The sequence below is a fragment of the Lutra lutra genome, chromosome 10 (assembly GCF_902655055.1).
Source record: "Lutra lutra chromosome 10, mLutLut1.2, whole genome shotgun sequence".
NCBI classification, from domain to species: Eukaryota; Metazoa; Chordata; class Mammalia; order Carnivora; family Mustelidae; genus Lutra; species Lutra lutra.
Genome location: NC_062287.1, coordinates 27,308,375 through 27,331,643, shown reverse-complemented (window position 1 = coordinate 27,331,643; position 23,269 = coordinate 27,308,375). Strand labels below are relative to the sequence as shown.

The 23,269-nt window shown below is 44.2% G+C and overlaps 1 protein-coding gene across 7 annotated transcripts in view; it reads right to left on the bottom strand.

Annotated features, from left to right (window-relative positions):
- Positions 1–23,269, bottom strand: part of NTM (neurotrimin) — a 967,921-nt gene that overhangs the window by 170,094 nt on the left and 774,558 nt on the right. For all 7 annotated transcript variants that reach the window (XM_047692549.1, XM_047692554.1, XM_047692553.1 and 4 more), the window contains one exon: positions 14,974–15,206. In XM_047692549.1, the coding sequence (XP_047548505.1) occupies positions 14,974–15,206 (233 nt within the window). The remainder of the gene's footprint in view (positions 1–14,973; positions 15,207–23,269) is intronic.

The following is a 23,269-nucleotide window of genomic DNA, read 5'->3' as shown; positions in this document are numbered from 1 at the left end:
TCTCCTGATTCAAATCCTGATCTTTTCTGGAAACACCCTCACAGACACACCCAGGAATGATGTCTTCCCGGCTAGCTGGGCATCCCTTCGCCCAGTCAAGTTGACACATAAAATTAACAATCAAAAAGCCTATCCCTAGCTAAATTGGCACCCATACCAACTCCTTAGATTATACCTAATCTCCAAATGAAGAAAATAAAAAGGTTATAATCCACTTAGCATGATACAACTCTCCTGCATACCACTGAGAATGTACTAATCCTTTCCTAGAAAAGGAGGTAAAGGCTTTGAGTGATGTTTGCTTTTCTCCTGATATCCTGTAACTTAAACACTATGATGTAAAATTCACAAAAAAAGTCAATACACCTTACATTACATGATAGGGGAATAAGAGAGGAAAGAAAACAAAGATGTTTGCTTAATATATGTACACATAACACAAAAGTATTCCTCACAAAACAGAGAGAAGTTATCAAAAACCTCAAGACAAAGTCCCCATGTCTGTAACTACCCATCTGCTTATAGATGCTATTTATAACTACCTTCTTCTACTAACTGTTCTGCATTCTCTTTACCATCAGTCCCATATCAGCTCATCATGGTTCTTGACCTGGCAGGATAACCACACCTTTATTCCTGAAAAGTCTGGTCTCTGCACTCTCTTAGTCATGTCTACATTGGGTTGTTGGTTTTCCCTTAGCTTAGCCACAGACCATGATGATACTAAAATAGGCCCTCAGGGATCTCCTGGATTCTCAACATACCGTCCATTTTGAATTTCCCTTGGTAGTCAGGATCAACTACCCCAATCAGTACCATAACTCTCCTTCTTGCCTGTTGATTCAGAGGCATGAGGAGCCCAGAGTGGCCAGGTAGTGGTCTCAGCCTCCAGTTCAATGGAATCATTGTTGTTTTCTCCTGTTGGAAGCATTCCTCCCTTTGGAACTAAGTTCTCTAGACCAGAGGATCTTGAAGTTGAAGAGCAGGTGGCAAACATTTTGCTGGTTGGCCACTAGGAGTTATGTGAGCAGGGTCACTGCCATTTCCACCACTTGATTCTAGGTCCCATGGATCCTGGCTATGGGAAAAATAGCTATCTGAGCTCCATAAGAAGGTTGAATATGCCTTTACTGAGTATTGAACAGACTGAATATTGCCTAAAGAGAGAAAAGGGAGGGCTGCAGATGTCTTAAGATATAGCAATGAAGGATGACAATCTAAAAACTCTTTAGATTTTTTTTTTTTTTTTAAGTAGGCAGGACTCAAACTCATGACCCTGAGATCAGGACCTGAGCTGACATCAAGTGTCAGGCACTTAATCGGCTGAGCCACGCAGATGCTCCTAGAAACTATTTTAAAACAAAGTAGGGAAATATGGGGTAAGACTGTATTGACCTACTTAGGTGAATGGCTCTTCTTTCTGTCTGTTTCCTACTTTTCATTTGAACAACAATATAGCAACAAGGTCAGGGAAAGAAAAGGCACACTGTAATTAGAAGCATTGAACAAGCCCACTCACCTGATTTTACACAATTTCTACTAAGGAGTATACACATAATTCAGGATTTCATATTAAAAAAGAAGTTTTCAATTTGACTTTCAGTTGTCTCTGGCTCTTAGTTCACTGTGCCCTGACCTGTAACTCTCAAACCCAGCTACACAAGGTTCTCTACCCACACCTGCCCCTGCACTGTTCAGGTCCAATTGGACTAGGGAGAGTCAACATTCTTATTACTTTTTTTTTTTTTTTTTTTCCTAGAAAGATCCTCATGAGCTTCTGAGACAGACATCTGGGTGGGCTGACAGGCAGTTTTTGGTAACTTATGTTTTCTTCTTCTCTGAACATGCTATTCTATTCCTAAATATATTTTCCTGTTTAAAAGGCCCTCCTGGTGCTTGATTCTCTCCTATCTTATTTTAAGCTTTACCCTTCTGTCGTGGGCTGGTGTATACCTTATCTCCTCTTTGGTGGATCTGGTTTCATTTCAGTAAGCTGAAAGACATATTCTCAGAATTCCAAACTAAAATAAAACATGGCACAATCTTCTTTTTTTTCTTTATTTGTAAATATGGGAACCCAAAGCTTTAACAAAGATGAAAATTTTAAGTTCCCTTTACTTTCAACATTAACAAACCACACACTGAGAAGAACACATGTGTCTGGAATAGGACCATCCAGAAAACTGAGCCCAGACCACTCTTAGTGTGCATACATACCCATCCAGCCTCCACCAGCTCCCCTAAAATGTTCTGTGTCTAGTTGTTCAAGAGAGAGGGACTCTCTCTAGGTCAGGGACACAGGAGAACATGGCATAAACCACGTTCTCATTCTCTACCAGTGCCCCTGCCTCAAAACTACCCCTCTGATTCATTCCCCATTCTGATCCTAAAAGTCATTCTAAACTAGAACTCATGTAATTTCCTTGCTTCAAACTTTCCTGTGATTCCCCATCCCCTCCACAGTGAAATCTGAACTTCTTGGGTTGGCATAGAGTTGGTCTTCTTCCCAGAAGGACAATTGGGGTTACTTCCCCACAACTCATGCTTTCTCTGCAGCCTTCTAGATAGCACAACCCACACTCAGGTCTCTTGATTCCTTGCTTTTGTGTGTTATTCCTTCCTTTTGGAGCATGAGCCTCCTCTCTACCTTGCTAAGAAAAGCCACCCCACTAAACTTAGCTTAAGCCTGAGGATCATTTTGATAGAACTAACAGAAAAGTTCACACTTTCACACTCAAGCAAAGGAACACAATGCATGCTGGGAATAATAATAATAATAATAACAATAATAATAAATCAAGTTCACTTAATAGAAAGCCCTAGTTTTCAACTTTTCATCATATATGTATTCTACAGCTACTTATTGTGTGTCTACTATGTGCCAAACCCTGTTCTAGGCACTTGGATAAAACAGTGAACAAAGCAGACCAAATCCCCATTCCCATGGAACTTGTGTTCTCTTGGGGTGAAACACAGACAACTCTTAAACATGTAAATATATGCAAGACGATAGATGATCTATGTCATAAAGGCAACCATCCCAGAAATGTCCTAGGGAGTCCCTGGAGGAGGTGCGAGCTCTATGTCCTATAGGTGATCAGAGAGACCTCTCCTGTACAGTGACTTTTTGGATGAGAGCGCCAAGGAACACCTGGCATGGGGTACCAGCAGAGAGAGCTATAAAGCCCAGAGAGGGTTGCCCTTTTGGGGATTCTAAGAACATCAAAAAGACAGGTTAAGAAAGAGAGTTTTAGGAAGGGGGGCAGAGAGACACTAAGTGCCACACACTGTAGAACCTTTAGGACACAACAGGGACTTTGGATTCTACTGTGAGTTGCCAAGCAACTGGGGGGACAGATCAAAGGAATGACAGAATCTGTAAAGATGCCAGCAGGGCCATGCTTCCTCTGGATGCTTTAGAGAACATGTCCTTCATCTCTTTAGCTTCTGGTAGCTGCTGACATTCCTTGGCTCATAGCCACATCCTTCCAGTTTTCAAGGCCAGTGACTCTGACTCTCTTTGGTCCCTCTTCACATTGCTTTCTCTTCTGTGTGCGTATCAAATCTCCCTTGGCTTCCCTCTTATAAGTATACATGTGGCTATATTTAGGACCTACCTGCCTAAACCAGGATAATCTCCCCATCTCAAACACTTAACTTCCCCAAACCCGCAAAGATGTCCTCATATAAGGTGACATTTACAATTCCAAGGATTAGAATCTAATGTATTTGAGTCGCTGTTATTCAGCATACCATAGCCGGTCCCAACACACAATGAATCATTTTGCTTAATGATTTTTTTTAAAAGAAGCTTTACAATTTTGTCGTTATCCAACCAGTAACCCATGTGCCCCTACTACGTTCCAGATATTGGGGACAGAGTGCAAAAGCAGATGGGCCTCTTGCCGTCAGGGGGCTCACAGTCCACTGGCAAAACAGACATAACCATGTGATCATACAAAAAAATGTCAAATTATTACTGTGTCGAGAAACACAAAGAATAACATGGCTCTGAATCCTGGGGAAGGAGAGGTACTAATGCAAGACAGGCAGGTCTGAGACAGCATCCCTAAGGAATTGACATCCAAGTTCATGATTGAAGAATAAACAGGATTCAGTGAACAAAAAGAGGAAGAAGATGCAAGGCAGAGGTGAGGGAATGTAGAAAGGGCCCGTGACCAGAAAGAACAAGAAGAGTGAAATAAAATCAAATGAGCATGGGGAGTCAGGAGCACAGTGTGAACCAGGAGTGGAGAGGGTGCTCATCCTAGGGTCCTGTAGGCCCTAATGAGGAACTGGCTCTCTTAGGTTAAGTCCTTGAGGTCCCATCAGATTCAGGTCTGAAACAATCACTCTGGCTATGAATAGAGACAGAGTGATGAGGAGAGTGGGTGTGTGCAGACTAGCTATTTTATGATCTTTTTAATAGCCAGGATCTGAAATACTAAACCATCCATTTCTAAAGTCTTCTCTTTGTGTGGCCTTCCCACACCCATACCTTTCTCTCAAACTTAGGAGGCACCTGGCTCTTAATCCTTGCATTCTGGTGAATGGCTCTGTCCCAGTAGCCCTTCTTTTCAAACTTTAATTGCTGCCCCCACCCCCATATATATCCTAATGGGAGGGACTGGTCTCCTTCATATTTGTATCTATCCCAACCTATATTTTGGTTTTACACACATGGTGGTCTACATGTGTGTGAAAGGGGGAAAAAATAATGTCTGATCTCCCTTTTTCAGGGGAGGAAGAAAGGACGCAATTAGCTTGGATCCTTAGGTGCAAGAGCAGGGCTAGCATGACGATTCCTCTCTTAAGTCCAGTTTCGGAGCATTATGAGACCACCATAAAACAAATCCAGTCTGAATTATGAGAACAAAGGGATGACAGCTAGAGAGTGGAGGAACATCACCAGGCCAGAAGGTCGGAAAACCAGCAACACCAGAGTTCAAAGGACAGAACCAGGATGGAGAAAGGGAATACAATCCAGACAGGTTCTTGGGAATGAGGACCCACACCAGCAGCAGAATATAGGTGCACAGCTCTAACAGAGGAGTGGTGTCTGCTTAAAGGAGTCAAACAAGACAAATGGATAGAAGAACTGGCAACATTGACTATTGATAATAATTACAAAAATGAAGGATTTTAACATGCAAGGGCATTTGGCATCCTTTTATTTGGTACCTTTCTCCAAATTGGATTATGCGATATATCCAAACATTCCTATAAAGTACATCTAGTTGGAATAGATTAAAGAAGTGGGTCTTCTTCCAGGTACTTATTGTCACATTCAGACTGGAATTCAGGACTCCTAAATTCTGAAATTTCCTTCTTCCTATTAAGCTATTCAATCCCCAACGGAGCCAACACTGGGTTCATTGTGCAGACTCCCAATTAATCACAGTAGAAGCACTATTTGCCAAGTGAAAATCCTCTATTTTGAATTCTTAATCCCCCCACCAGCTGAGTTTACCACAAGGCATGAATATATAATTGAGACATAAAGAAAACATGCCACCAAATTAAACTGTCCTAATTTTAAATCAATAAATTCTTTCTCAAATAACTTGAAATGAAGATCTCCTCAAAAGAAAACATTGTGCTCTGGCAATTCCAGTAGCATTTCACCACTGAGCCTACCTCCAGCAAAAGCCAATTAGGATTTTTACCAATGTTAGACATTAATTTACCATAGAAGATATTCAACAGGAAATGAAGTCTTATGATTATATGCTAGAGCTGACACCTTAGAGCCTAAATTAGCCTGGAGACATCGGAAACTCTGAGACTCCTTCATCTGCATGTGGGGGCTCTTGGGTACCACTGAGAAGGTGCAGCTGGCAACAGGCCAGTCTCCAGTTCCCAAGGGTATGGGCCCTTTCCTGCTCACTGTGATCCTTCCCACATCCTTGCTCTCTCTGGTACAATACCATGATGACAGAACAATGAGCCCCAGGGTCATGTACTCTTTTTGTTGGTGTACAGGGAAATGTAGCTAGCCTATCTTTACTATGGAAAAAGAATAATTAGTGTGACTGCAATGGTTATAAAACATACATTTTAAGGTTTAAAAAACATACATTTTTAAGGTTTTAAAATCTGACCTGGTGGGAGAAAAGTCTTTGGCAATCTTTACCATGCAAGGGACATAGAGCAAGTTGGGGTTGGATATATTCTTTCCTTCCAATAATTCCCTCTTCCTACCAAGGTTCTTGACCCTGGCACTTGTCATTTTCTATTCTACTGATAAACTTCTAGATATTTGCCCTTTGCCAGAACAACCTAATGGAACTTTCCTTGAGGAAGAGATGTGATGTTCTTTTAAACATCAAGGAAAACTGAGCCCACTTTGAAAATCTGCAGGACTCCAAGTCCTACCACTTTTCATTGTGCTCCTTCCCAGGGCTCACAGGCCATCTACTACCTATGTGCAGACTATCTTTCTGGCCATACACTTAATGACTTCACCAGAGGAACCCTGTCCCGTGACCACCTTCGTGTCATCACTCTTCCTCCAACATATCATACATCCTCAGAATGCCAAGCTTTGCACCTGTCATTGCTGCCTTCTCTCCAGACCTAAAATTCCTATTCACTCTTGAGGGGGTTGGTGAAATGTAACCATGCAGTTTTGCTTCCCTTTCAGTGTATTAGGAGCAGTTATATATAAGAGAATCCTAACCCACCACATTACCTTATAAGAGAGCTATTTGTAAGTATATGGATGTCTTCTGCTAGATGGGACAGGAACTCCATCTGGGTCTTTGTGTCCCCAGTGCCTAATTTCAAAATACCGTTTGATGGAATGGAAAGTTTTCAGTTGAGATTTCTCAGTCTGACAGCAAATGGACTTAGAGACAGTCACCAACTTCACCCCGTGCCCTAAAAAGCAGGGCATTTCAATTTTAGCAAAACAAAAATAAAAATAAAAACAAACAAAACCCAGAAGAATTATCAGGGGCTTTTGGGGGTGCCTAGGTGGCTCAATTGATTAAGTGTCTGCCTTTGGCTCAGGTCAGGTCCTGGGGTGGAACCCCACATTGGGCTCCCTGCTCAACAGGAATCCTCTTTCTCCCTTTCCTCCCCGATTGTGGCTCATGCTCTCTCTCACTATCTCTGTCTCTCTCAAATAAATAAATAAAGTCTAAGAAAAATTAAAATAAAAAGAATTATCAGACGCTTTTAAAGTCTTTTTTTTTTTGAGTATCTAAGCTCCTCTAGCCAAAGTCATGGTTTTCAGATCCATAGTGCTGGCCTTTCTAACACTTAATACACAACCTACAGGGGAGACCTACTGAAACCTCTAGGGATGTTGTAAGAAGGCTTTTGTAAACATATTCCGGGATTAGTCAGATCCATACCAGTGGGTCTTGAGGCCATAAAGAGACATCGTGTCATCTTTAATTAACACTATCTGTTTCAAGTTCTGCTCGGATAAACTACAGGGAGCTTCTGATATGGGAATAAGAATCTATAGGAATGTATCTTGGAAGGGCAACTTATTCAGGAACTGACATTTGCACTTTCCTCCAAATAAAAGGACAACAGGTCTTACTTGGAGGCATCAAGGGTACACAAGACCCAGGAGGAATCAGAGCCACTATGCTATTTCAATCAGAGGCGACTCAGACTCCCTGAGGAAAAACACCTCAGGGATAAGAATTCTGTGGTTGCTTAAAGACCTTCCTTTGGGAGCCCTAACTGCTAACCTGGAGGGATGTTGCCTGACTCCTGTGAGTGTTTCTGGTGAAGCAATAGGGTCGGGTCACCCAAACTTCCTGTTTCCTTAGAGCCATAAGTGGTAGGAAGGGCTCGGCCAGGGCCACCCTGTTGTTATTTACTGTTGTGACCAGGAAGCACAGGAGGCAGAGGTCAAGTCTTCCAAACTTGGTTCCAAAACATGAGGGACCCTCCCAAACACCCCCAGAAGGCAGAGAAAATGCCATTATTAAACCACCGTGACTTTCATTACAGCAATTTTCTCAGATTCCTTTAGTCTAAGAGACTCTTCAGCCCCTCCATTGTCAGGAACTACATGGAGAAATTTTAAAACTCACCAGTTAGAACTGAAATGCTTCATTTGCATGCTGTCTAAATTCTGTAAATCAATTTCAGGTAAAATGCCCTACTTCCTTGTCATTCTCCAGGGTGTTTGAGGATCACTCTAATTTTGTAGTGGGATTTAATTTCCTGACTTTTTGAAAGTTCTGTTGAATTCAGATGCACAGTCTTATGATCAGACCGAATGTGCACGTTCATCTATTTCTTGAGCAGGGCAGTAAGAGGAAAGATAATTTGGAAAGCAGTTTGGGATGGCAAATGTGACCTACTGTCACACAGGCTATGGAAGCCCAAAGAGCACAGATGTACTCAGAAGGTGACTTCTGTTGATTTAGAACCGAATGGTGACGCTTCCCTCTACTACAGGCTCAGCAAGCTATGGCTTGAATGGAAATTAGTCAGTACAAAGGTCTTCTCAATGCTACGGGAGCCTTGTAGCGCTAGGAGGGCACATTGCTTTCTAGGTGATGTGGCTGCAGAGACAGAAATCTTTGCTCTCAACGTAAGGATTAGAGCACATTATTCCCTTTGATATGTTGTGCTTCAAATTTCCTCTTGTACAGGTTCAGAGTTGGGCGGGGGGATTCTATGGGGCGTAGGTGTCCAGAAATTAAAAGTTATTGTTCCTGTTCCCTTAATCACAATAATGAGTTTAGTTTGACAAGGTCAATTAATTATTCAGGATTGGAAAGCAACACGATTATACAGATCAGGCGGGTAAGAAGAGAGGGCTCGGAAGACAAAGACAATGAAAGGTAATGAAGGGCTGGTACCGCCAAAGCTCCATTGTTGCAAGTCACCTGCCCGTGCTGACTCTCTCCCTGGCCTAGGCCCTTTCTCTCTGGAATTCCTCTAACGCAGGGAATGACAGCGGCATTCTGGCTTCCTTTCTCTCCTTCCTGCCCCATTCCAGAGGCATTAGCATCTCCTCCCTTTCATGAGCTTCGGAGCTGTTTGACCTCCACGAGACAGGTAATTAACTATCAAACAATAGCAGGGATTTTCAGATTAATTCTGCTTAGGAAGAAACTGGAAAACTCATTTACACCAAACAAAAGGGAGGGTGTGACTAGATACTCCAGTGACAAAAGAGAGACCTAGATAGAACCTGGAAAAAGTGCTAGAGACCCAAAAGCTCTGTTAATTATTATTATTTTGTTATTATTGCTATTACACTAATATCCATGTCTTAGGAGCACTGTGGGCTAACATCTGCTATCATGCCAACATGTGTCTGAGTGAGATTAAAGCCCCTCAAGTACAGCGGCTCAGGCCTCCGCACCTGGATGAAAAGGACCTTCGCTAATGTTCTGTGGGCCACCAGGGAAGCTGTGCTCGACTGTCACACAAGGGCGCTTGCAAGATGGTGAGGCTTTGAGAGGGCTTCCACGATCCCCTTAATTTAGCAAACAATTCGGTCCCACAAGGTGTGTTATTTCACTCTGAGCTCTCCACGAGACTTTCTCTTCCAAAGGCTTAGCCATTTTAGATACCCCCAGGAGCACCAGGATCAAGAGAAGAATAGGGTTAAAATATGCAGCTGGACTCCAGAAGCAGCCACTTATTAATTATACTCACAGAGCAGAACACCCTGAGGTCAAAGGGATGGAAATCATTAGACCCAAATTTCAATAAATCTAAAACGGATCTCCCTCACGCTGGCCTAAAAGATTGTGTTCTGGCTGCCTAAGTGGGCGTGAAAATATGTGAGTGGTATTTCTTAATCCTTACCAACTCCTTCTGAGTGGAGTGTTCAAGGCATCTAACAATTAAGAAGTCCAGGGATCTGAGGTGCTTCATGAAGCCGTCACACGATGCTTTAGAACATGAGTCTTTTAACGAGTTAGTATCACCTTGTTTTAGAGCCCTCAAGGTCCTGGTGTACTCCCTCCCCACTCCACACCCATATTTAACCAACCTCTAAATTCTATTTTCCTTTGGATACAACTTCAGACTCTGGTTTTTCTTCTCTGCCTTAGCTAACAGAAAAACTCCAGTCCTCCACCTTTGTAGTACCCTTCTCTTGTCTTTAAAAGACCTCCATCTTTTCTTATTTCTGTCTTGTCTCCAAAACCCCATTCTCTTTTCCATACCACACCTGACCCCTTACATTAATGAAACCCATTTTTGCTTTCACATGTACTGGCCCATTGCCCAAAATAACTTACTTTCTTTCCTCCTTTCTTTCTTTCTTTTTTAAGATTTTACTTATTTATTTATTTATTTGACAACAAGAGACACAGCGAGAGAGGGAACACAGCAGGGGGAGTGGGAGAGGGAAAAGCAGGCTCCTCACAGAGCAGGGAGCCCAATGCGAGACTCAATCCCAGGACCCTGAGATCATGACTTGAGCTGAAGGCAGATGCTTAACAACTGAGTCACCCAGGCATCCCCCAAAAGAACTTTCTAAGACAAGAGAATATTCTATTTCTCTCTGGCTAATAGAGAAGCCACTGATCACACACGGCTATAGAAGCATGCGGCTAGTGCAACTGAGGAAGTACATTTTAAATTTTATTTGGTTTTAGCCCATTTTCAATAGCCACTGTGGTGAGTAGGTACCTCACTCAGTTCTCTTGTCCCCTCCGCCTTGCCACCACCAGCCCCTGCTGCTGCCTTTTCCCTCTTCCTCTTCCCACACTGCCCCCAGAGCCAATCTCTTCTTTAAAGCTGTCCCTTATTCCTGGTTTATCTGGAAGACTCACTCAATGTGATCACCTGGGCTCAGTGCCTGTAGCCAGAAGCCCGTTCTTCCCTCTATGTTGACCCTGAACAACGCAAATCGGAAAAACTGTCACCTTCTTCTGGCAGGCTGGTCTAACATTCTGGGCCACAGAGACTGAGATCTCTGTGGTTTGACACTCACACTTACTTCACCTGGTACTCCCCATGGTTTCACTTACTAGCTGCTCCTCCAGCCCCTACAGTGCCCACTGCAGGAACACTCCTCTGCAGCCCAGGCTAGGCCAACCTAGTCTACGTTCTAGCCACATCACCAGCCCTACCAGGACCTTCGGAAACTGGCCCCACCCCCATCAGCCTGGGGAAGATTTAGGAGAATTTAGGTAGCCCCAGAGATAACTCAAAAAAAAAAAAAAAAAAAAAAAAAGCACATCTAGAACTTACCACCAGTGAAAGATTGTCCTGAGGATTGGAAAGACAGGAGATGATGTGTATAGCAGAAGCTCTGGAAACCATGAACCAAGGAAAGACCCCTAGCCCTTCATCCTGGGCTTGAGCTTGGGGACAGACCCATGCTCAGAAGCACTGCCACATAAAAAGACCAGCCTGATTACTGTCAAGTCATTTCTGAATCTGTTAGAATGTATAATCAGAGGGCATGCAGGTAAGGGGACCCACATTGCTGATTTTTCCTGGTGGGTGCCCTAGAAGGATTCAGCCAACAGTAGCTATACTTGCAGAAAATGACTTCTTGGTCATGACTTGGACAAACATTATAGACGTCCATCTCCACACAAATGGGAACGGATTCTTTGAAGGCGGCTTTTTACTCATCTCCATGTGCTAAGCGATTGGCCAAAGTACCGTAGCCAGAGTTGTTTGCCAGCAATTATAACCCCTACGGAGGAAGGAAGGCATACCAAGGGCATGCACAAAGGGCCGAAGGTCTGACTCTCAGACATCTGCAGAGGCGGCATCCCAGCTGCCCGCGAGAACTAAACATACTCAGTCACAACCATGGAGAAGACCCAGAACAAAGAACTAGTGGGGACAAAGAGTAGGTTGCTAACAAGAGGAAAGATAGTCTCTCCCTGAAGCAGCTCACGGGATACTATAGAAGTGTGATTACCTTCCTTCTGTGTAGGTTTATTTGTATGTGAAGCTGACCACATATATATATATATAAATACACATACTCGGAGGCAGACAGTCGGTTTAGTTCTTTCTGCTGCTGCTATTGTGTGTGTGGTGTGTGTGTACGTGCAGTGTGAGTATATGTCTGTGAGTATTTAATGACTGTAATGCCATTTTGAAAACTTAGTATGTCTGACTTTCATTCCAGCAGCATTGTGTTTAGGGTGAATAGCAACTTCGACAAAATCCAGACAGTCAGCTCCTGCTAGGGGAATTAGGGTTTATGTTCAGTATAATAAATGATCCCAAGATAAATATATTCTTTTTTTTTTTAAATGCTGGATGGCGATGTATCCTCTTTCCAATACAGAGATGGGGGAGTCTAGCTCTATTTAGTTTGTCTGATTGCTTTTAAGAAGGGGGGACAGGTTGGCTCTGAAAACTATGGTCCACTATTCATTAAAGTGTCAATAATGCTCAGCCCAGGCATATCGACAGTGGATTAGCTTGGGCTGAGTCTGTGTACAAGACCAGGGCCTTTTTTAACCTAGCTTGTTTCCAGATCAATACACCCATCAGCATTCGAAAATTAGCCCAAGATGAGATTCCAATACTTGAGGTGGCGTGTCATGCTAAGAGGCCACCTAGCCAAGTCACAGATGTAAACACCTAGCTGGGGATTAGACATTTTCCATTAGCTTGGACATGAGCGAAGATTGATGTAGACCTCCTCGCCGCGTCCCTCCCAGGTCTCTACCCCCACATGCACTCCGCTTCCCCTCTGGAGGCTGTGTAAGACCTCTGGACTATAATTCCAGCCATTTGCTTCAATAAGCATTTATTAAATGTGCACTTTGGATCAGGCACTCTCCCAGGTACTTAGGGCAGGAATGTGTGGGTGTGTAGGTGTGTGTGTTGGGAGGGGAGGGCTTAAAGAAAAAAAAAAAAAAAAGACAAAAACATGGTCCTTATTTTCAGGGAAGTTTCAGCATTTTCCACTATTTCTTCCATATTCCAGTTCCAGAAAGTTCCTGCTTGTTAAAGTGAATGTCGTACTAGTGTGTGTTTGTTAACTTTTCTTTGTCAGTGCAGGGTATCGTGCTCTCAATAGTAAGTGTGTGCAGGTCAGGGCGTGAAGGGAGCTTGGGGGATGGCTTCAGAAGCACCCCTCGTAGAGAATACAGATGGTGCCACTGGAACGGTCGCCAGACCTCCTCATCAGATGAGGCCCTCAAATTATGTTTCAGTCAACTATCCATCATAAAAAAGGTATTGACCAAAAAAAAAAAAAAAAGTTATTGACCAATTGATTGATTTTTTAATTTTTTTAAGTAGGCCCCATGCTTAGCATGGAGCCCAAGGAGGGGCTTGAACTCACAACGCTGAGATCAAGACCTGAGCTGAGATCGAGAGTCGGAAGCTTAACTGACCAAGCCCCCCAAGCGCCCCCCCAAATGTATTTACATAAAAAAACATTACACACCCTGAAACAAAAGTCTTAGAGAATGATCCTTATTCTGCTGTTTGTAATATGGTGATACCTTTCATGCAATTTCATCTCCTTTAAAAAATTTTGTTTGCATCCAGCAGTTTGAAAAATGTTCATTTATAGAACGAATTAATAGGAAAGTCATAATTTCCATTCAGAGGAGTGAGAAAAAGAAATAAGAACCACACGGTGTGGCCAAGCTCTGGCCCAGCACTGAGGGGCAATAGACGTCCCTGTGGTCCCTGCTTAGAGCCAAGGTCACAGTTCTCTTGCTGTGCTGAGTCTCATCCCCACTCACCTTGCCTGCCTTTCCCCAGCACATGTCCAAACCTGGGATGTACATTCTCTTCCCTTCTCCCAGCTCACGTTCCCAAACTCCTCTAGCTCCTTTGCATTCTTCCTTCTCCAGCCACTTTCCTGCCCTTGTTTCTCTAGCCAAGCATCTGACAATCCTTCCCCTTTCTTTGGGTGCCCTGACAAGGAGTGGTGGCTGAAGGAGCCTCTGCTGGAGGAGCTTCTGGCCCTAGATGCCCATCAGCTGGATGAAGGGAACTAGAGATCAGGCTGGGAAATAGACCCCAGCAGAAAAGGCAGGCTCCACTACTCTGAACCTAAGCTTCTGAGATAATAAAATGAGCTAGTGGTCCACTGTAAAAGAATTTTAAAAAGCTAAAAAGTAGTATCAGTATTTAAAAAAAATATTGGTGGTTAACATGTATACAGCTCTATAGGTGCCAGACCCACTTCTAAGTATCAGATAAAATTTAGCAAGCTCATCACATCAGTGACTCAATTTACAGAAGGAAACCCCAAAGCCTAGTCAGGAAGTTGATTCAGGTCTCACAGCCCGAAAGCGACCAAGTCTCATTCTGGCCCTATGTCCACCATGGTAAAGTATTATGTGAATCTCCTGGGGCCAGTTCTTTGTGGGGAACAGGTGAGCACCATACCCAGGGCCTGAGAAACAGGGAGAGGGCAGAACCCAGGGAGATGCAAAACCAACCCAGTACATAGGCCTCAAAGCTGGGGGTGAGGAGTGCAGAAAGAGGGGGCAGGCCCGGGGTGCCAGCAAACATGGAGAATCAGACACAGGTTATTAAAAGGGAGAAACCAGGGCTGAGAGATGAGAGACTCGAGCAAGCAGGAGACAGTGGGGGTGGCTGTTAAGGGCGTGTCCCAGGTGGGCGTTTAGAGCATCTGTGACGGGTTCTTGCTTTCTTTGAAGCCTGTAGGAGGATATGGCGTGTGTGTAGTGCCAGAAGAGCTAAAACACAGATCTTAAAATAAAGCAAGCTTAGAACTGGATAGAACCTAAAAAAAAAAAAAAAAAAAAAAAAATCTAAAGAGAAAAAAGCCAAGGAAAGCAATAATTAGAAGATAATTTTCTGAGAAAATATATTATTGGAACAAAACAAAAAGAAAATCCTAGTTCTATTCAACAGGAAAACTTATGTCGAAATTCAACTTCAAATGGCCGAATGACAATTAGTTGTCCTGTTGTCCTGTCCAGATGGGACAAACAGAACTCATCTCTGCCAGGGATCACAGAAAAAGTGTTGGACATGGGTTCTCCCAGCCACTGCCCAGACCGTCCAGCCAAACCCGCCTACCTTGCACAATGAGGTGGACCCTGGAGGTCTTTGGGTGGTTGTCTGTCTGCACAGAGCAGGTATACGGGCCCTCGTCATATACATCCACGTTCTGGATTTCGATGCTGTACTGGGTTTGGGTGTTGCTCAGGAGGACCACACGTGGGTCTAGGCACCATTTGTCATTCCCAGCGTAGAGGATGGTGCTACGGTTTAGCCAGGCCACCCGGGTGACCCGGTTATCAATTGTGCACCTGGAGGGAAAAACAGACGGGTGAGTCCAGGCACCGGAAAGGAAGTGGGGGCAATCAGAGTCAGGTCTTCTTAGCAATGCTAGGATGACTTTTCCACGCCCTGTCTTCACCCGTCCACCCCTACCCCCAGTATACACACACAACATTCCCTGTCTTAGTGTTACGAGTGGCACTTTCTGGAAATGGGCAGCAGAGATCTTGTGCGATTATAGCCTCAGAGCACTGGCTGTCTGAGTCTTCTGGGTCCTGAGAAGTTCAGCACTGAGCACTGAAAACCAGCTGAGCAAAGTACTAATTCCCTAGTCATAACTATTTGGTAGTTACAATTGGAGGCATCTTCCATACCCAGAATGGCTAGACCTTCAGGGAACCATCAGCTCTCCCTTTGCACAAGGATTCCCATGCTGTAGGTATTTTGGGAGTACTAAGTCATCCAGTACTTATAACAACCCTATGAGCAAGGTTCTGTTGGTAAAAGGAACAGAAGAACAAAGAAACTAAATATTTCTCCCAAGCCACAGAGATAATATGTGCTAGATCAGAGAGACCCAGATTTTAACTACTAAACATTATCTCAGAATAGCGGATTCTAACAGAAGGCTTCTGAAGTCAAAACTAAATATGGACCACCACCATTGCTATTTATCTTCATTATACCCAGGGGCAGAAATGTTCAATTACTGTGAGACTAAAGGCATTTTCCAAAATCTCAAAACTGTTTGCACGTATAAAAATAGATTTCGTCTTTTTTATTTTTGCATCTGGAGTCCCCAAATTGTGGAAGCTCCCTTCTCTTTCCTTACATTTTCAAATCTCCCAGCTTATCTCGCCAAGTCCTAATCACATCTCTCTGTCTGTATTCATTTCCCTCTCTCAGTACACCAAGTATGTTCTATGGCCTTAGGGGAAATTCACAAACACAGTGTCCTGATCCTAACTACAATGCTGGAAATAGCAATGTAGCTCAGTATGTATAATGATACCTCAAATTTATATATGCTTTGCAGTGTACAAATATTTTATATCCACACCGTTTCTTTTGATTCTTGCAGCCAATCTGTGAAGTGGATTATCCTACCCATTCTCCACTTTAAAGATCAGGACTCCACCATTTGGAATGGTCTGAGGAATAGGCCAGGTTAGAGAGCCGGGAAGTGACAGACATCTCAGCCAGGACATCTGGCTGATTCCTGGACCTGTGTGCTCCTCAGAATGTGCAAAGGGAGAATTTTCACTGGGGAGGGACACCTGTCCCTGCTGAATTCTCAAAATGGTCTGTGACCATAAAAAACCTAAGACCTGCTGCTGAGCACACCAGCTTCCCCAGGTGGTCCCTCTTGAGATGAGATTTCCTGTACCGCACCTTCTTTCCTCTTATACTTCTGTAAATGTCACAGGATCACTGCAGGGCCACTCAGGCACACGTGGGGAGCCTTGCTGAGAATGCCTGTAGGGAACGCTGCTCCACCAGAAACACCTTTGCTCTGGTGTCCAGCAAGTTCTGTGCTATTCATTGTGTTTCCCGGACAATGCGGGATGGAAATGACTTCACTAGGAAAAGATCAAGGGAATGGGCCACTTGCATCAGAATAGCATGAAGGGTTTGTTACAGGGGTTTTAGTCTCACCTCCTATCCTACTGATTCAGTCTTTGGGTATCCGGAAATACGAATTTCTAACAATACTCCAGTTGGGTCATAGACCTACCAAAGTTTGAAAAACACTGGCGCAGAGTTGTGTGTCTGAGATCAGCTACATAATTTGGGGGGGCTCAGTATAAAATGAAAAGGCAGAGCTCATTTCAAGATACTGAGAGCAGAGCACTTAACCATGTGCAGGGTCCTTCTGAGAGCAGAGTCTGTGTGAATAATACCTGAGTAAACATACCCTGAGTAGATCTTGGACTTTATTATGCTTACAGTGATTCTTGGGAATCTTAGTACAATGCATGTCGTGATTTGATAGGTCTGGTGTGGGTCCTGAGAGTCCGCACTTTCAGTAAGCTTTCAAGTGACGCCAGTGCTGCTGGCTCTAGACCATTCCTTAGGTAGCATAAATCTTGAGTATGAAACATATGAACATTAGGGTGGGGAAGCACTGAGCTAGCAGCTCACCATGTAGAAGTGTAGTCAGAAAACCAGCAGATCACCATCCCATGGGAGCCTGGTAGAAATGCAGAAACTCTGGCCCTACCTCATATGCAATGAATTAGAATATTCATTTTAATAAGATCTCTAGATAACTAGAATACACGTGAAATTGGGGCTGGTCTAGAACACATTTCAAGACTGCCTCTGGCTTTGATGACTATACCCAGAAGGCTGTCAGAGTGAATGAGAGGTAGAGAAGTACAGCCAACAGAGGAAGCACGTGATGCCATCCCTTCTCTTAGGTTCCTCACAGACTTCCATGATGTTGTCATTGCAGGCTGCCTTACCTGGAGTGTGGACTTGGAACCAGAGTGGTTTGAAATTCCTGAAGAACAACACACTCCCCAGCATATTTTACTAGTAACACACCTGAGATGTTATTTTCTTAATTACCTTAAGGATAGCCCCTGCTCTAAATTGTACTTGGCAACTCCTAGATGGCTCAGTCAGCTGAGCGTCCCACTCTTTTTTTTTTTTTTTTATTTGACAGACAGAGGTCACAAGTGGGCAGAGAAGCAGGCAGAGAGAGAGAGGAGGAAGCAGGCTCCCTGCTGAGCAGAGAGCCCCGATGTGGGGCTCGATCCCAGGACCCTGGGATCATGACCTGAGCCGAAGGCAGAGGCTTTGACCCACTAAGCCACCCAGGCGCCCCCTGAGCGTCCCACTCTTGATTTCAACTCAGGACATGATCTCAGGGTCCTGAGATCGAGCCCCATGTCAGGCTCTGCTCAGAGCCTGCTTAAGATTCTCTATCCCTCTCTTTGGCCCCTCCTAGCTCTCCTGCACTCCTTCTCTTCCCGCTCTCCTCTAAAATCAATAAATAAATCCTTGGAAAAATAAATTTTGTTTCGACCCACGCAGAGAAACTGTGAAAATCATATTCATGACTAATATTTATTGAACACATCTTCTTGTATGCTTGGTACAACACAAGCCTATTACATAGACTACATCTCAAATATGTGGTGGGTTCACTTATTAATGCCAACTTACAGATGGGGTTAAGCCACGTTTAAAAAATATCCAAATTGAAAGAATACTTGAATTGATCAGAATCACTGTGGTATTAAGTTGCAGAGTCAGGATTCAGGCCCAGTTTTATTTTATTTTGTTTCCAATTCAGTGTTCTTCAAGGTCCTTATAAGCCCTCCCAAATGCCCTCCAACATTTAAATTCAGGGTGTGTCAGAATTACCTGGAAGCCCTGATAAAGTATGGATTGCTGGCCCCTCCCTGTCTGGAGACCACATTTTAAAATCCATTAATTTAGACATCTGGTTTCTGATGAAATGAGGGCTGCAGAGTGAGTGGGCACTAGGAAATGACCCTTGTTTGAAATAGTTTTCCATGACTTTACGGGAGAGAACTTCCTTGTAACCAATAAGTTCTGGGAAGCCAGAGCTGAGGCCCAGCTATTTGCTCCTCCAGCAGCCAAAATGGAACCAGACACCAGGTGAATGGCCAGCTGTGGCATAGGAAATTCTGATCAACAACCTCTACATGGCTTGGATAATTGTTTCTGATGCCCACAGTGGGGGCATCTCAGCCTCCCGACAAATCCGAGAGGACGGTCCTGGGCTTCCTGGGAGTGCCTAATTATTGGAAACTGACTGCGACGACGTCGTCTCACTGCTCTATACCGTGCTTCCAGGGCCAGAGATGTTCATTTGCAGATACGCTAATGCTCCGACCGCAGCCAATTTCCAGCACGGTTATGCGGCCCCTGTGATATACTACACTGAAAAGCTGGCATAGCTTCAGCTGTGGTTTTGGGCACATCCAAGGTCATGTTTAGATGTCCAAACTGTCACTGCTGGATATCAGTCTTGCTGAGTCTCCCCGGCATTACTGCCGGCTTCTGCAGAGAAGGATCACAAAAGTAACTTGGCAGCCAACTACTGTCACGTTCTCATACCTGTCCCCATCTATCTGTCTCATTTATTGAGTCTCCACAACAATGCAGAGGAGACAATTCTCCCCAGTTTAAAAAAAAAAAAAGGTAAAACCAAGCACAATTGCTCCCTCAGAATGCCCTGGTTGTTGGGGAGTCAGTAGAAGATTGGGGTAGGAAATTCCATCAACAGGTTCCCTGTTTTGCAGAGATGGCCCTCAACATAGTTCTGCAAAATGACTCCTCAAACACGCCATGGTATTTCATGTCTCTCAGGAAGGTAATTGACTGTATGATTAAATGGGAAGTAGAGATCCTTTCAAACTCAACTCTTCCTAATCCAGGCATGTACAGCTGGTGATAGCCACTTATCAGAGGGAAATAGTCATAGGTCAGCAAGGGGATGGAGAGACAGAGTTGAAAGTGCTCTGTCCAAACCTTGGAATCCTCTCAACTTTCTTTCTTTTTTTTTTAAGATTTATTTACTTATTTGAGAGAGAGAGACAGAGCAAGCTGGGAGAGGTGCAGAGACAGAAGGAGGGAGAGAGTCTCAAGTGGACTCCACAGTGAGTATGGAGCCCAACACGGGGCCCAATCTCATGACCCTGAGATCGTGGTTTTGAGCCAAAATCAAGAGTGGAATGCTCAACCAACTGAGCCACTCAGGTGGCCCACCTCTCACTTTTTCCCTGAATCCTTGAGATACACTAAGCACCTAAACAAGCATCCTCTCCTCCCATACTGCCAGACATACAAAGATAAACAACCTTTGCCGACCTAAGCCTTCTGGATTGAGCTCTGAGACTTCCAACTCCCCAACTCCAAACATCTCTGAACTCTGAAAGCCCTCTGTCCTCCTGCCTCAATACTGCCCTCACTTCCATCCATCAGCCCTCTGGCCAGTGGCCATCAGCCTTCAGCCTTTGTGGGAATGGCCTTCTCCTCCCATCAGGAACTCCTCGCACACGTGATCCCCATGGACAGCCCATGGCCTGACCTATGCAATATCCTGCAGCATCAAGACAGACAGACAGACAGAGCCTAGTAGAGATGCTTGTTTATCATTTCATTGATGAGCCCAGTGCCCTTCTCAGTCTGCAAGTCTGTCTACATTCTGCTCCTTGGAGAAATTTCTTCTTAAAGAGAGAGCAAGCCTGGTCTATTTGAATGGAGATCATCCAGGTTGGGCAGCTTACATGGATCGGCAATGCATTTTCTTTAATGATGAAAAGGTTCATGTGTAGTTGACTGGAAGAAGACCAGCCACAGATGCCCATGCTGGACATCGCACCTGAGCACAGTGTACGGCAGAGAAAGCTGTCATACCTGTCATTTTCTACAGCTGCACCAATTGTGCCAAAGCTCTAAAAATGCAGCCCTCTATGTCCTCCATCTCTTGCTGATGACTAGTGGCATTATTACACTTGCTGCATTTATACATTGAGGAATAGAAAAAAAAAAAAAAAAAAGATTAAGGAAGCCCAGGATGAGGGCCTGCAGAGTTAAAACCATAAAAGTATGGACTCAGGGCCTCAAGCTACTTTTGGATCTGGAAGGAAATGAGAAAGGGAGGGAGACAGTGGGTATGTGTCTACAAATTACAAGAAAAATAGAGCAAAAGTATCTGCTTGGAATGTTCTAAAGGCCGACAAAGAGAGTGTTGAAATAAAGAGAAAGATTATGAAGAAGGAGAGAAAAATCTAGGCTTGGCCTTTCTTAAACGCACCTGCCTGAAGATCTGAGGGCTACATGGATCCAGACAGTGGGTAATCCAACCATACCTTCTGTCAAATGACCCTTCAACTGCTTTTGAAAAGCAACACGTCTCAACCAACGCTTGAGTCTACAGTAAAATACGAGCTTCCGCCCTTCACAGCACCTGGTCACAATCTCCTCTTATTGCACAGAAATGCTCCAGCTGCTTCTAAATTTGGTTCCTTTGAGCATTTGGCTGGTGCTCCGCCTTCCCTGCAAGCTTCACAGACAATCATTGCGATGTGGATTGCAGAGAAATACCAGCCAGTCCCATGGAGTTGGCATGGACATCTTCCAGACCTGCTCCCGGGGGGAAACCATCAAACAGAAAAAGCAAGATGCCTCATCACCCACCTGCTGAAAATTCAGACAGCACTAGTACCTTAGATCTTCATTGAAGAAGAAGGCTTCCCTATTGGGGTTGCTAATTTTGCCCCTACTAGAGTCTAAACTCAAGTCGATATTTGTAAAATTGTTTTGGATCATAGTGAGACAAGAAACACTGAACTTTACACTCAGTTCATGATGGCCTTGAATCCCTCAACTACGACTGTTTTTGCTTAACATTAAAAAGAAAAACAGATGTGTGCTAGAAAGTCTTCCTTAGTTATGAGGATGGAAAAGCTGTCTATTCCATGCCTGGGTAGAAGCAGAAATCTTAGAAGAGAGAGGCATGGACTGTGGGTAAAACCCAACTGTGCACATACCTCCCTGGGAGCTCACACTGGTGGCAGGTAGCTGTGGCCTAGGCTGGGGGGTTGGAGAGAGGCCAGAGAACAGGCTCTGAACTCAGACAACTGGGATCAAAGTCCCAGGTCTGTGCGTATTGCCTCCCAGCAAGCCCTCCAAACTTCTCTGAGTTTCATTTCACTCATCAAGATTTTCTCCTGCATGGGGTTAATGAGAGATTGAATGGAACCAAGCATGCAGATGAATTGCTTTGCGTGTAGTTGAAACTCCACAAAAAACGTGGTTCTACAATCTATTGTACATGCGGCTTTCCCATCTTCTGTGCATGTATGTTGCATCTCTCACTAGATGGTAAGTTCCTGAAAGCAAGGGCCACGCCTTATTTTTCTTACGTGCCCCTACATGACATCCTGTTGAGTACAGAGTAAGCATTCAATAAATATCTGTTGTCAGTTTCAGTTTTGTTTAAAATCTCTCACCTTCCACAAACTTCTGAGAAGTATAAGATCACAGAGCCTGTGTCTAGAAAAACCCCAGGCATGAGGGTAAACTACTCTGCCTGCATTTACGATATAAAATGCATACAACTCCATCGATGCATGCTCTCTATTTGAGGGCGTCTATAACCTTTTACTTCTCTAATGTCTTGAACATAAATCCAGAAGGCTTGGCTTTGTGAGCCTCCAAGGAGTGTTCTCCATAAGGACACCTACCCATCTGTCTTTCCTGTCCAAGTCCAATAAAGTAGCATCTTCTCAAAACAAACTGCTGAGCTGGGTGGGCCGTGACTTGTCTGAAATGAATGGCACAACATTTTGATGTGTGCCGGTGGCAAAAAAAACAGTGCTACTCAAATGTTACAGGGGGCTTGGGACGGCCCAGTAGGTCCTATCACGATTCTAAGCCGGAGCTCCCAAAAGCCATTTCCTTGCTCAATAGCTGTGTCACATGCATTTAGCAATGTGGGCAATAGGGCATCATGGTCTTGTTTTACAACCATAGACAAAAGCAACAGAACCTCCCCCTGCCCTCCCCCCACCCCGCCCCAGGTGACAAAAACCAAGCAGCCAGGAAACTTCTCTTTTTCTTTATTTTTTTCCTCATTCGTTTTCCTGACATATACAAAATTGTCCAAACATAGAGGAGGGTCCCCTGAACCCCTTGGGCAAAACCAACATTCCCTAGGTGAGGGACCCCAGAAGCACTGACAGAAACTTTAGTGGAAATTCACCCTGAACTGCATCTGCCGGTTGAACCTTGGGCTTCAGCAGAATGATCTCCTGATGGGGCGCCTGGGTGGCTCAGTGAGTTAAAGCCTCTGCCTTCAGCTCAGGTCATGATCCCAGGGTCCTGGGATGGAGCCCCACATCAGGCTCTCTGCTCTGCAGGGAGCCTGCTTCCCCCTCTCTCTCTGCCTGCCTCTCTGCCTACTTGTGATCTCTGTCTGTCAAATAAATAAATAAAATCTTTAAAAAAAAAAAAAAAAAAAAGAATGATCTCCTGCAAAGGCCCCTCTCACCTCCCAGCCCCACTGCTTTAGGCAAGACGTGTATCATGCACATTGGACTACCTCTCACAG